Genomic DNA, 14,112 nt, shown 5'->3' with positions numbered 1-14,112 from the left:
AAGACAAACAGATCAATGGAACAGAAAAGAGCCCAAAAGTAGACTCCCATGAAGGTAGTCAAAAAATCTTTAACGAAGGAGTGAAGGCAATACTATGGAGAAAGAATATGTCTTTTCGACACATGGTACTGGAACCAGTAGAGATCCACGCGCAAAAAAAGTGAATGTAGACACAGATCTTACACGCGTCACAAAAATTAGCTCAAAATGGATCACAGGCCTAAAGGTAGCACACAAAATTCAAAAACCCCTAGAAGATAATGTAGGAGAAATCTAGATGACCTTGGGTCTGGCAGAGAATCTTTAGAGACGATACCAAAAGCCCAATCCGCAAAAGCTGGACTTCCCTAAAATGATACATTTCTGCTTTGTGAAAGACGCCATGAAGAGAATGAAGAGACGAGCCACAGACTGGGAGAAAATATTTGCAAAAGAACACACCTGATAAAGGACTGTTTTCCAAAATAGATAAAGAACTCTTAAAATCCAACATTAAGAAAACAACCCAATTTAAAAAGTGGGTCAAAAATCCTAACAGACACGTCACCAAAATTACACAGATGGCAAATATGCATACGAAAAGATGTTCCAAATCATGTGTTAGGGAAATGCAAGTTAAAGGAAGATACCACCGCACATCTAGTAGAATGTCCAAAATCCAAAACACTAATCCTAAAGGCTGGCAGGGATGGGGACCAACAGGATTTGTCATTCATTGCTGCTGGGAATACAAAATGGTGCGTCCACTTCGTGAGACACTGTGGCCATTTCTTACAAACAAACCTAAACGGACTCCTACCATATGATCCAGCAATCACACGCCTTGGTATTTACCCAGAGGAGCTGAAAACTTATGTCCACGTGCAAAAACACTGCACACAGATGTTTACAGCAGCTTTCGTCAAAACCGCCAGAAGTTGGATGCCACCAAGATGTCCTAGACGCCCTTGAGTAGGTGAATGAATAAACAAACTGTGGTCCATCCAAACAACAGAATATTATTCAGAGCTAAAAAGAAACAAGCTACCAGGTCATGAAAAGACATGGAGGAACCTCTACCGCATACTATTAACTGAAAGAAGCCATCTGGAAAGACACCATGCTGTAGGATTCCACCTACCTGACGTTCCAGAGGGGGCAAAGCTACGGAGACAGTCAGAATACCATGACTGCCAGGCATGCGAGGAGAGGAGGCAGATGAACAGGTGGGGTACAGAGGATTTTTAGGCAGTGAAACTACTCTAGATGATTCCAAAATGGCGGCTATACACCATTACACATTTGCCCAAACCCACAGAAAGTACCGGCAGTGAATCCTAATGCAAACTGTGGATTCTGGGTGGCGGTGATGTGTTAATGTAGGCTCGTCAGTGGTAACCAATGCACCACTCTAGCGGGGGGTGTCGATAATCAGGGAGGCTGTGCATGTGTTGGGGGCAGGAGGCATAGAGGAATCTCTGCATCTTCCTCTCGATTTTGCTATGAAGCTAAACCTGCACTAAAAAAATAAAGTCTATTTAAAAAAATGAAGTACTGATAGAACATGGATGAACCCTCAAACAATTGTAACAAATTAAGCCAGACACAAAAGGCCACATGTTGTATGATTTCATTTATGTGAAAGTCCAAGACAGGGAAATGCATAGAAGACAGAGAGTAATGGCTGCCTAGGGTTGGGGGGGGAGGTTGGGAGAATATGAAGAGTGAATATAAATGGGTATGGGGTTTCTTCGTGGGGGGGGGATAAAGATGTTCTAAAGTAACATTGTGGTAATGGTTATACACCTCTGTGAATACAATAAAAGCCATCAAATTGTACACTTCAAATGGTGAATTTTATACGTGAATTATATTTCAACAAAGCTGTTATTTCTGAAAAAGGGTAGATTCAAGCCTGACCATGTCAATCATTACATTAAACATTAATAAATTAAACACTTCAGTGAAATGACAGAGATTACAGAACAGATTAAAAAGAAGGACCCCGGGGCGCCTGGGTGGCACAACGGTTAAGCGTTTGCCTTCGGCTCAGGGCGTGATCCCGGCGATCTGGGATCGAGCCCCACATCAGGCTCCTCCACTATGAGCCTGCTTCTTCCTCTCCCACTCCCCCTGCTTGTGTTCCCTCTCTCGCTGGCTGTCTCTCTCTCTGTCGAATAAATAAATAAAATCTTTAAAAAAAAAAAAAAAGAAGGACCCAACTATAAGAGACTCACTTTAAATACGAAGACAAAGGTAAAATGACAGTAAATGACCAGTTAAAGACATACCACACAAACAGGAAGCATAAGAAAGGTGGAGTGACCGTTCACTATCAGATAAAAGGGACTTCGAAACAAAACGTATTAAGAGAAAAGGATACTTTATAATGGTAAAAGGACCAATTTAACAGGAAATCATAAACACATATATGCACCTAATAACAGAGCTTCAAATACATGAGGCAAACATCCACAGAATTAAATTACAAGGAGAAAGAAAATCCTGCAATCACAGCTGGACGTTTTATACCCAGCTGTAAGCAACTGATAAAACTAGACAAAAAGTGGCAAAGATTCCCAAGATCTTAACACTTTCTTTTTTTTTTTTTTTTTTTAAGATTTTATTTATTTATTCGACAGAGAGAGAGACAGCCAGCGAGAGAGGGAACACAAGCAGGGGGAGTGGGAGACGAAGAAGCAGGCTCCTAGCGGAGGAGCCTGATGTGGGGCTCGATCCCATCACGCCGGGATCACGCCCTGAGCCGAAGGCAGACGCTTCACCGCTGTGCCACCTAGGCGCCCCAAGATCTTAACACTTTCAATCGCACTGCCCTGCCTGACAGAACTGAATGATTTACAGAACACTGTATATAATGACATCAGAATACACATTCTTTAAGTGCACACTACGAAATACCACAGATCCTCAAATTTTTTCAGTTTTAAAAGATTGAAATTATACAGAGTATTTTCCCTGACCAAGATGGTATGAAGTTAGAAATCAGTAATAATAAAATAACCAGGTATCCCCCACCGATATTCGGAAAATAAACAATACTTCTAAATAATCATTGGATGAAAAGTAGAAATCACAAAATAAATTAAGAAATATGTTGAAGTAAGAGTAATAACGAAAATAGGACAACAGAAAATGCGTGACATGCAGCTAAAGCAATGTTCAGAGAGACCTTTCAAGGTCTCCACAAGGAAAGAACATCCCAAGTTGACAACCTAAGCCTGCACGTTAAAAGATAGGAAATAGTTGGCTAATTATATCCAAACAGAAGGAAAGAAATAATAAAGAGCAGGAAGTCAATACAATTGGTAACTTCTAGCCACACTGATCAAGAAATAGAACAGAAACAAATTACTTGTATCGGCAATGCAAAAGGAAACATCACTACAGACCCCTCAGAGTTAAAACTATAAAGGGGGGTCCTCTCTGCCAATAGAGTTGACAACCTGGATAAAGTGCAGAAGCCTGCCAGGCCTAAGACGGCTGGTGCATTTAGGGATGAGGATGGGGGTTGTGGACAGGACGATGATGTCTGGGTAGTCACAGCCTGATGGTGGGGGGTCAGACAGGTGGAATGTGACCATGGGGCGACAGGGAACCAGCCAGATGTTCTCAGCAGAGAAGTGGTCTGATCAAGTTTGAGCTTTGAGGAAGAGCCCTCCAGCTGCTTAGATATAAAGAATACCTGAGAGGGGTGAGCCAGGAGGGAGGCCAGTGCCACTGCCCAGGGCAGTCAGGCCCAAGTCCCCAGGGAACAATGGCAAGACGTGGTGGGGGTGAGAGGGAGGGAGAAGGAAGAGGAAGGAGGCAGGGTCGGGGCCTGGAGACTGTAGAGTTGTCCCCAGATGGGGGCCCACAAGGCAGTACAGGCCACAGGAGGAGCTTCTGTCTGTCCGGTAACCTGCAGGGCATGAAGCCAGGGGCAGCTGGGGGAGACCGGGGGTAGAGCAGGGTAGCACCCCAGTGCCCACTCTCCCTGTCCCAGCTCCTGCCAGAGGGCCTCACGTGGACCCCAGAGGTTCAGAAAAGGGCAGGAAGGCCGGGCCGAGGACTTGGCCCGGCTGAGGGCAAGGGAGCTCACAGCCGGAACACATGTAGGGCAATCTCAGACCCCAGCACGCCAGGTGCAGTGGGGCTGGGTCCGGCAGGGGACACCTGGCCCGGTGAGAATGGGGGTGGGCCTAGGAGAAGGTCCCCTGTTTGTCTCAAGAAGGCAGGCATATGACTGGAGATGCAGAGAGGAAGGAAGCGGGGCCAGGACAAGGCCCAGGCTCCGGCCCGAGCCTTAGAACCAGCTGTCTCCCTTTGCCCATCACGGAAGTGGGACGGTAAGCCTGGCTAACAGAGTGACACAGCACACGACAACCCCGGTGATGACCTTCTCCAGGCCCCAACCCCAGGCCACATGCCCATCTCACTAAGTGAACCACCTCGAATGCCCGGATCTGAAGAGCCCGTACCTCTATTCCTTCTGTGTACACACTGAGCCAGTCCCCACTTCTCTCTCAGGCTTCAGCCTGGGTGCCACCTATCTGCAGAGGCCTCCCCTTGGGCTTCGAGAGCCCCCCAGGGTGCAGATCTGAGGCCTCTCTGCTTCCCAGAGCTGCCTATCACCGGGCACCTGAAGTGGGGGGGTCAGGCTATGACTGGGGGAGTCAGCAGCGTGAACAGTGAAGGTCGCCCTGCACAGCTCTGGAGCCCCCTCCTGGGGCAGGCCAGGCCCATATCACCAGTACCATTCTGCTCCGGATGGGGCTGGCCAACAAGGCAGGGCTCCACTGGCCCCCAGCTCTGCTCCTACCCGTCTCCGAGTCCATTTCCGGCCTGCAGGATGGGGCAGCGGTGTCCCTGCATTCGCTGTAGGTACTTACCCATCAGGTTCTGCCGCTCTTCCTTCTTCCGGGCCTTCTGCTTGGCCTCCAGCTGCACCACTGATAGGGACGGCCCCACTGTGGGGCTGGGGAGGGCGCTGGCTGCAAAGCGGGCCAGCAGGCCCAGCCCACTCTCCTCCAGGCCTGGCGACAGGGCCCGCTCCCGGGCCCCCAGCCTATAGCCGCCGGCGGCCTCGTCCTCCTCCTCCTCCAGCTCATCCTCCTCGTCCTCCTCCTCCTCGGAGCTCTCATCTGGTGCAGAAAACAGGGGGCGAGTCAGAGCCTTGGCCTAGGCAGGTACCGCCCCCCACCGCCCCTACTCGGCCAGAGCACCAGCGAGGGGTGCCGCAGTTCCAGCCTAGCTCCTCACTCCTCATCGGCCGGGGTGGATCCAATCCCAGCCCGTTAAGTCCCCCCCGATGGCTCAGTGCCCCCATCGAAGCAAGGCCAAGACGTGGGCATCCTGGACAGCCCGGAGGTGGGCAGCGGCTTTGGGAATCAAGAGGGTTTCTGTAAGGGGAACACCCAACATGCACTGTGCTGTGGGGAGGGGGACAAACACACGGACAAGGACTGGAGACAGCTCTCTCCACCATCTCACACACACACGCACACACACGCCCCGACGTACGACATGAAGGCTGAGAAAGGAGGCAGGAGAGAAGGAAAGAGGAGGCCAGGGAGGGGCGGGGGGGGGCGGGGGAGGGCCCCAGGGACTCAGGTGCCTGGGGGTCTGGGGCTGGTGGTAGGAGGAAGTGGAGTTTGAGCTCTTCTCGAGCACGGTCTGGGGTCCAAAGCTGACTCCCAGCAACACCCCCGAGCTGGGAAGCCTGGGGCAAATCCTGGCCCTCTGTGAGCACTTTCTGTGAGCATCTGCTCCTCTGTGGCATGGGGTGGCCGTCCCAGCCCAGCGACCCAGCTAAAGGGAGACTCCTAACAGGATCACAAGTGTTTAGAAGAAAACACTTTGCAGGCTCAACAAGGACCAAACAGAAACAGCCCCAGCCTGTTCTACAAAAAGAAACCGCCGTCCCCCAGGGCCAAGGGAGCCACAAGCTGGCTCCACCTCCTGACCCATGGGGGGCTGCGAAAGGAGCGGGCATGCAGGTCAGCCCAGGCTCAGTGTGGCCAAGCGCTCAAGCAGAGCTCAAACCCAGGGCTGCCTGGCCGTCACGTCACCCAGTCTCTGGGAAAGAATCTGAAGATGCTCCAGCCTGTCTCTCCAGTTGGTGAATAGGGACTTAGTGCTTCTCTCCAGGAACTGGCCGGCCACCCGGGGACCTACAGCCCTGAGCCCAGCGAGGGCCATAGGAACAAAGGTGGGGCAGGGAGCAGGCCAGCAGGGAGGCCAAGGAAAGCCGTGTTCCCTGCACAGGAACCAAGCTCTCCACCAAGAGAAGAGACTGCAGGGAGGTAACAAGCTTGCTTCTGACCTTCCCAGGGAGACAGCCTAACACCGCAAGGGCGGGCAGGCGAGAGCGTCGGGGGCTAACTGCCCAGGGGACGCCCAAGGGATACCTGCCCAAAGGTGCCTGTCTGCCTGGAGTGCTGGGACCATGAAGGTGGCTCTGGGGCCACTGACCAAGGGCAGGGCCAGGCAAGGCTGGAGGCAACTTTCTGCAGAACAAAAAGGAAGGGACATAGAGACATGGCCAGTAACCCCCCATGCTCTATCCTGGGCAGGGAGCGCCTGGGCTCAGGGAATAGAGAGGGGCAGACACAGTCAACTCCACATCCTCCCGCCACGCCCCAAGCCACCTGCTTGCTTGCGTGCAACTAGCAGCCCAAAGTGGTGGCCCCGGGTGCGCCAGCGGGGGCAGGGGTTGTCTACCCATTTTTCTAAGGGAGCCTGGGTCTCTTGAGTGACCCCTCGGTGAGGGAGGGGGAAATAAGCTTAAGGAATCCCTGAAGGGAGTTAGGAAAGGAAGGAGGCAGAGACAGAGGTTTGTTAAAAGGAGGAGGAGGAGGAGGAGGAGGCCCGGCTCCCAGAGCAATGGATGAAGCAGGATGAAGGCCAGCGGGGCAGGCAGGCGGCAAGCAGGCAGTGCACACTTGCGATCCATTCACATTGCGGACATCACATGGTTGTCTCCGCCCCAGTGGGCCACAGCGGCAAAGCAGGCTAAGTGTAGGCAGACTTTCGGCAGCGCCTGGGTCCCCCACATCAGGCCTCCCTGGGGTTGGCCAATTCGAGCAGGGTGGTGGGAGGGGGTGCTGGCTGGGGTGGGGGCACAGAGTCAGACGTGTGACCAGTTTTCCCTTCTAGAGAACGCCTTCCCTGACTGCTCAGGTGTGGAGACTCCAGAACTCTCTCCCATCCAGAAGGATTCCCTACCAACCACGTCCGGTGGGGGAGGGCTGGCTCTAGGGTTTCTGGATACCCGGAATGTCTACATCGGATACCAGTCGGCCAGCAGCAGCCCAATCCCAGCACCCTGACATGGAAAAGTGCTTGGAAGGAAAAAGCCAAAACCAGGGTTTGTTTCCCATAAAGCAAGATTGGTCTAAGGAGACCCTCCCCGCCTCCGGCTGCTGCGAGCCTGAAAAGCCCCCACTGGCTGCTTCCCACAGTGGCTGGTCTGCTCAGGCTGGGGTCTGTGGGGCAGGGCGGGGGAGCAGGGGGGGGAGGTCTCAGGACCAAGAAAACCTTTCTGGAGCTGTCCACACCTGAGGCAACAGAGCTTGCCAAGGGCAGAGGGAGAAAAAGTCCCAACAAAGAAGGCCAAGGCAATACAGAAAAACTTTTTTTTATTAAAACAAAAACAAAAACAAAAAAACACCAAAAACCTCTTGGCTCAGTGCGTGGGGTTGTCTGTTGTAACTTGGTTTGATTTGGTTTTCCAAAACCCGATCAATAAATGCCAAAGCAATCCGCTGCTGCCATAGCCGATGGGGGCAAACCCCGAGGAGGGGAGGTGCAGAGGGGACACAAAGAAAAGGGTTTTGCCTACCTACGGAGCAACGAGCCAGGCTCGGACCCAAGCTCAGTGACCCGCTGCGCCGTCTGCCCTACTCCCAGCCTTCGCTTTGCGTCCAGAGTGCAGCGTGAGAGCAAATGCAAGAGACCAAAACAGACATTCAAAGCATCATGGGTAGGGATCAAGGGTGAAGGTATGGTCAAGCTGCTGGGGGGAGAGAGCAGACACTAGAAAGCCAAGCAGTCAGGTGTTTTAGTACCAGATGTCAGGAAGACCCTATTACCCAAATATCCCTGTCAAGACCTGACCAGCACACGTGTGCAGCGGGGCCCCTCCCCTCCCCCTATCTGGGCTCTCTCCTCTGCTGCATCCGGCCTGGTCTGAGGGCCCCCTGGCTCCCTCTGCCCACTCGGGGCAAATGGCCCTGTGCAAAGACAACCGGAGGGGCTTCCTGCTTCTCTATGGGGTCCGAGCTGGGGCAGGAGAATTTAAACACGGGGAAGCTGGAACTCTGGCCTTAAAGGGGAGGAGCCAAGGGGGGAGAGGAAGGGGTCAGGGAGGGAGGAGAATGGTGAACCAGCCAGACTGGTCTCACAGAGGCCAGAGCTAGGGGCAAATGAGGCTGACTGGGGAGTTAGTGACCTCCCCCCTCCTTGGCCAGACTCCATTCGCTCAGGTGTGGCAGCAGCCCAAGAGAATGTGGGTCCCAAGGGCACCTGGCTCCCTGCTGTGTCATCTCCTGGTCACCCAAAATGGATCTGGGCAAGTCAGGATGGGAGGTGTGGGCAGGGAGAAGGCAGACCAGGAATGGGAGCACAGCCTGAATCAGGGTAGCATCGGTCCCAGGGCCCGAGCCGGTTCCCATCCAGGTTGGCCTCTACATGCCTGGGCCTCACTCAGGGGGCATGGGGTCTTGGCTCTGGGAATCCCCGAAGGGGGTCCACCCTGAAGCAAATCCTAAACCAGGGTGAGGAAACACTTAACGACCCTCTGGCTCCCCCACTTGCCCCGGGGGACGCTTCTAACCCGGGAAGTGGGAGCCAGGATGTTCACAGGGATCACTGAACCCCACCCTCTCTCCACAGGTGAGGCGGATGAGGGGGCGGGGCGGGGCTGCCAACAGACCAGGCCTGTGGGCTCAGAGACCAGTGCTCTCTCTGAAGCCTGGGCCCCGCCGCTCAACATGGCAACGAAGCCCACGCTTTCAAATCTCACAACAAAACTCGGGGCAGCAAATGGTCTTGACCCTGCACTGCCTACACGCCCTTTAAAACAGAAATATGTGTTAGAAAACAAGCGTTTATATTTTTTAAACCACTATTACATAGAAATAGAGCTTTAAGAAAATAACAAACAAACAAGCAGCTAAAAAAAAATAAAACCAAAAAAACAAAAGATGAAGCTGGAGGTGAACGCAGTTGACTTGAAACCTGAAGCATGAACATGCCAACAGCTACCAGGGATATTTGAATAATAGAGAAGAGCGCCAGACAGCATATCCCAGCTCTACCCCTTGTGGGGCGGGGAGAAGGCGGGGGGGGGGGGGAAGGAGGAACGAATGAGGGGGCGGCAACCTAATGGTCTAGTAAGGACACAGCAAGAGAGACAAGGCACACGGGTTTAGTTAAAAATGAACTCGGTATGTTTAATAAAGCTTGGTATTACCAAAATCGCGGTACAAACATCAAGTCACACGCCCACACGACAGAATTCCATTTACAGAATGTCCCTCGGGAGGCCTCCTCCGGCCGCGCCCGAGAGAACCCGACCCAGGCCTGCGGTCTAGGGGGGCAGAGGAGGCGAGGAGGGGGAGACGGGGAGCGCAGAGGAGGGTGAAGACTAAAAACAGTCCGTATAAAAGCTCAAAAAGAGCCAGGCCGTGGCGTTATCACAATGATACAGGTACAAATAAGAACAAAAATAGGACTCAGAGGATACGGCAGGCTACGCTGCCGAGAACCTAGACGGCCGCCCTTCCCGAGGTGTCCCAGACGGGCCACCTCTGCCCGCCATCTCCTTGCCATCTCCTGCGTGCTCGCTCGCTCGCGCTCGCTCTCTCGCGCTCTCTCTCACTCACTCTCTCGCTAGAAAACACGGAAGGTATTTTGTGTTTGGAGCTAGTAACCTTGGTCAAACGAGTCCTCCGAAGAATCGCTGAAGGAGGAACGGGCCTCGACCTCTTGAAGCAGCAAACAAAAGGGCTGCTTCCTGCCGGCGGCCGGCTTGGGTTTCAGAGTCCGGGTGGCCGCCAGGCCCCTCTTGGTCAGCTTGGGGCCTCCAGCCGGCTTGCTATTCTTTGCCACCATGCCACACAGGATGGAAGACGTCAGTTTGGAGCTGGACGGGCCTTGGGCAGACCACTCGTCCTTCAGGAATTCTTCGTCTTCCTCTGAGTCCGTATCTGCAGTCAAAGTAGTTTTTAATAAAGTAAGTCATAGAGTGCTGGGAGGGGAGGGGGGAGCTGTCTCTTGTTAGTGGTTCTGAGAACGCCCTGGCGCGTGCCCGGGCAAAGAGGTCCGAATGCCCACTGGCCATGCAACAAGCCACCACCTGGACCTCTTCTCCCTGCCTGAACTCTCACCTCTCGCCCAGAAGGCCCCCCAGCTGCAGTCCTCACAGAGCTCATCCTTTCCAGGCTGGCGGCCGCCCACACAGCCACCTCTGCAAACAGCCTTTCCAGACCCCAGGGGGAGGCAGGAGCCCCACTCTCAGGAAGGTCTCACCCAGGGCCAGGGAGGTCACTGCACCCAGCCCACAGGCTCCTTCTGGGGAGGAACAAGACCCAAGAAAGGAAGGGCTCGGGTAAAGCTCTTCTGCCCCAGAAGACCAGTTTCCAGTGGCGCAGCCTCATGAGAGCAATCACGCACGCACGTCCCAACTCCCCGCCCAGCGGCATCACAATGGCCATCGTGAAAGCAGTTACACCAAGGAAATTGGCAAGTGATGTTCCAACTCAAGGGTTCCCCCCAAACATTTTCCTATCAAAAGGCCACATTACCAGCACACTGCTGCTGGCTTCCCGAGTCTCCTACCTTACTGCACCGGAGGGGGGAAGGCCAGGGTTCTCAAGCTTTCCTAGGAGAGGATCACCCAGCTTTGGGTGGGGAGGGGAGCCGTCAAGCAGGCACACTCTGGCCCCTTCCAACCCCATCCTAAACATCCTCACACCATTTTGATCCGTTTTATGTATGGGGCTGTCAAGCAAGATTTCACTGGAAAAAATGGCTCCATAGCCGAAGACTGTAATCCCTTGATCTGATAAAATCCACTCTGAACATGAGGAACAGTAAGGAACAGAGCTACAGCTCTGGAAGCACCTGCCATCTCCAAGTCCACGAGAAGCTACACGTGTGTGCATGAATGTGTGTGTACGTGTGTTGGGGGCGGGAGATGAGGCAGAGGTAGTGTCTTCTGGCTGCCTCCTCCATCATCTATCCTTTCCACTCCAACCAAGACCCCAACTGCAGGATCGCCTCAAAACTCTAGATAGGGGTGACGTGGACAAGCCCCATCAGGCCCCTGTCCATCCTTTCCAAGGCCACATCCCAGGCTCGGTGGGTGCTGACAACCAAGTTGGCTTCCCACCAGGCATGCCCCCCAACCCCTACAACCCAAAGTGAGAAAGAAAGCAGCTTTCTCTCTTCCCATGTCCTGCCAGCCATCTCTGTGCTAGAAAACACTCTTACCTCTTTGTGACTGCGTCCTCTCATTTACCTACAGAAAAGCCAACATGAAAAATACAAACAAGGGGCACCTGGGTGGCTCAGTCGGTTAAGCAACAGACTCTTGGATCTCAGCTCAAGTCTTGATCTCAGGATAATGAGATCGAGCCTCATGCTGGGTTCTGCGCTGGGCATAGAGCCTACTTCAAAAAAAAAAAAAAAAAGCAAGAGCTCTCTCCAGAGCCAGCCGCGTAACATAGCCAGCATCTAGTTGGACACAGATCTTCTGATCTCTTTCTTGCAACTTTAACTCCCTTCTCTCACCTGGACAGTGGAATGTTCAACACAGGTTTAACAGACTAGCAATCTGAACATGGCTTTGTGGGTGCAAACATCTGCACACAGTAGACTCACTGGCTCAGAGCACTCCAAAGACCTCAGGGACTGAGCTTATCTCTAGCCTCTAGATGTACCCCAACCCCCTATAAGTGCGAGGAGTACAGGATTCTTCTGGCAGTCAAAGGAGCAGCAATCCTCCCCACTCCGTCATTCTAAAACCTGCAGAGATGGAAAGATCACGGGAAAAGTCCTCCTTCCCTCCTCCTCCAGAGCTATGAGTTTCTGAGATGAGCTCATGGTGGCCATGGGCCTGGGCACTGCTGTTCAGATCATACCCATCCGAATTGAGGGCCACAAAAGCTATGGCAATCACATATGTCCTCAACACCTAAGGCACAAAGGAGCTGTTTACCTCACATTCATCTCTGCATCAGCCCTAGAGACCCATTAGCCCTGAGCAACCACACATACGAATGTTTAAAACAAAACAAAACAAAACACAACAGCAGCAGCTTAATCTCGCGCGACTGCCAGCTTTTACCAACATGAGCACTTGGAGCTCACAAGAGCCCTGCGAGGCAGGCAATGATAATTTAACTCCAAGTCCATAAAAACTTTATTCCCTTTCCTCAAGAAAACAAACTTTAATCACATTACAGGTGTCTACTTTCTTGTACCTCACATTCAACCATTTCTCCAATGAACCACGCAGAGCCAATCAAAAGCCCAGACACACACGTCCAGGCAGTCCCAATGAAAAAGCCTTCCACCCCAGTTAGGGCCTGGGGACTCCAGCAACAGACCCTGCTGACAACTGCCAGGAGCCATGAAGCCCCTCCTGGCCTTCCTACAGTGGCCACAGGCTTCACGCGTGTGGGTCCTGGGCATTAGGGGCTCCACTCACACACACCTAGGAGCACTTATTACACGCCACCAGAAGCCCTAGAGCCAGCCATCCACCCACACACACACCTAGGAGCACCTACTACGCACCAGAGGCCTGTAGAAGACCAGCCATCTGCACACACAGCACCTACTAGGTGCCATACAGTGTCCCGGGGCCACCAGAGACCCCCAAGAGCTGCCGTGGGCGCACACACAGGAGCACCTACCATGCCACCAAAGTCTGTGAAGGGCCAGCCATCTGCACACACATGCCTAGGAGCACCGACTGTGCGATGCGGCAACCCGGGCCCACAAGACGCCACTGAGAGCCCGACGTGAGCGCACGCACACCCAGGAGAACCTACTATGCGCCACCAGAGGCCACGGAGAGCCAGCGGGGCGGATCCCAGGCCCAAGGCTGGGGACCCCGGCTCAGGAAAACTGCGCTCCCGAGTGCCCAGGGAAGGAGCTCCCGTGCGGCAGACTCCGGCCAGTGAGTGGCTACGCAGCCCCCTCGGTCCGGCAGCGGTTGCGCTTCGCTGCTCTACGCTCCCGACCCGGGCGGTCCATCCTCCGGCACAAGGCGGGGCAGCCACCCGGAGGGTCAGAAACACAAAGGCTAGCGCGGCCTGCACAGCCCTCAGTGCGCTGCCCAGCACGGCATGCGCTCTGCGGACAGACGCCGCTCCTCCGAACCCCTGGCCGGAGAGCCGCCCGTGGACAGGGCAGGCCGGCTCCTCTCTACGGTCGTCACAAGCCGCCGCTCCAGGCGGAGCAGCCGCCGACTGTGGCGCAAAGGCCTCCGCACCCACCACTTTCCCACAAACGAACGGAAGACCGGTACAAGACGGCAGGCCGACTTCCGCTCCTGCCCGCCAATCACAGGCACTTCCGCACACCCCCCCCCCGCCCCCGGCCCGCACACACTTCCGGTGTGGAGCCGCGCACGGCGAAGAGAGACCGTCGAGCGCCCACGAGAGAGACAGAAAGAGGAGACTGAGGAGCAAGAGGAAGCGCCCGGAGGCGGCGCGGCGTCCGCTACTTACTGTAGGAGTAGCTGCTCACTTCCGAGGCGAACGGGGAGTGGGCCGACTTGGGCTGGCCTCTGGCCTTGAAGCCCACCTCCATCTTCCTGGCTTTGGCAGCCCTTTTGTGTTTACCTTCTCTGGAGGCTTTGAGGGACAGGCTGAGGCCTTTGGCCAGCGCCTTCCGGTCCTTGCCCAGCAGGCTGTCGTAGGGCGTCAAGTACCTGTTGCAGCCCCCGCTCCCTTTTGACTTCCCCCCAGAACTGTCCGAGAACTTGAAGGGCGACTTGAGCTTGTCCTGCTTGGTGAGGGACAGGGCCTTGTCCAGCTTGCTGGCCAGCTGCTCCTGGTCACTGGCCATCTTCTTCTTTTTAATCTTCAGCTGTAGAGGGAAGTCACGGGTTAAGACACTTGG

At 54.1% G+C, this 14,112-nt stretch overlaps 1 protein-coding gene across 1 annotated transcript in view; it reads right to left on the bottom strand.

Annotated features, from left to right (window-relative positions):
* The window catches only part of TNRC18 (trinucleotide repeat containing 18), an 84,999-nt gene that overhangs the window by 21,735 nt on the left and 49,152 nt on the right, over positions 1 to 14,112 (bottom strand). Inside the window, 3 exon segments of the mRNA XM_048224641.2 lie at positions 4,869 to 5,120; positions 9,912 to 10,187; positions 13,719 to 14,079. Of these exon segments, the coding sequence (XP_048080598.1) occupies positions 4,869 to 5,120; positions 9,912 to 10,187; positions 13,719 to 14,079 (889 nt within the window).

The sequence above is a fragment of the Ursus arctos genome, unplaced genomic scaffold, assembly GCF_023065955.2.
Source record: "Ursus arctos isolate Adak ecotype North America unplaced genomic scaffold, UrsArc2.0 scaffold_2, whole genome shotgun sequence".
NCBI classification, from domain to species: Eukaryota; Metazoa; Chordata; class Mammalia; order Carnivora; family Ursidae; genus Ursus; species Ursus arctos.
This window is presented reverse-complemented; position numbering and strand designations above follow the sequence as displayed.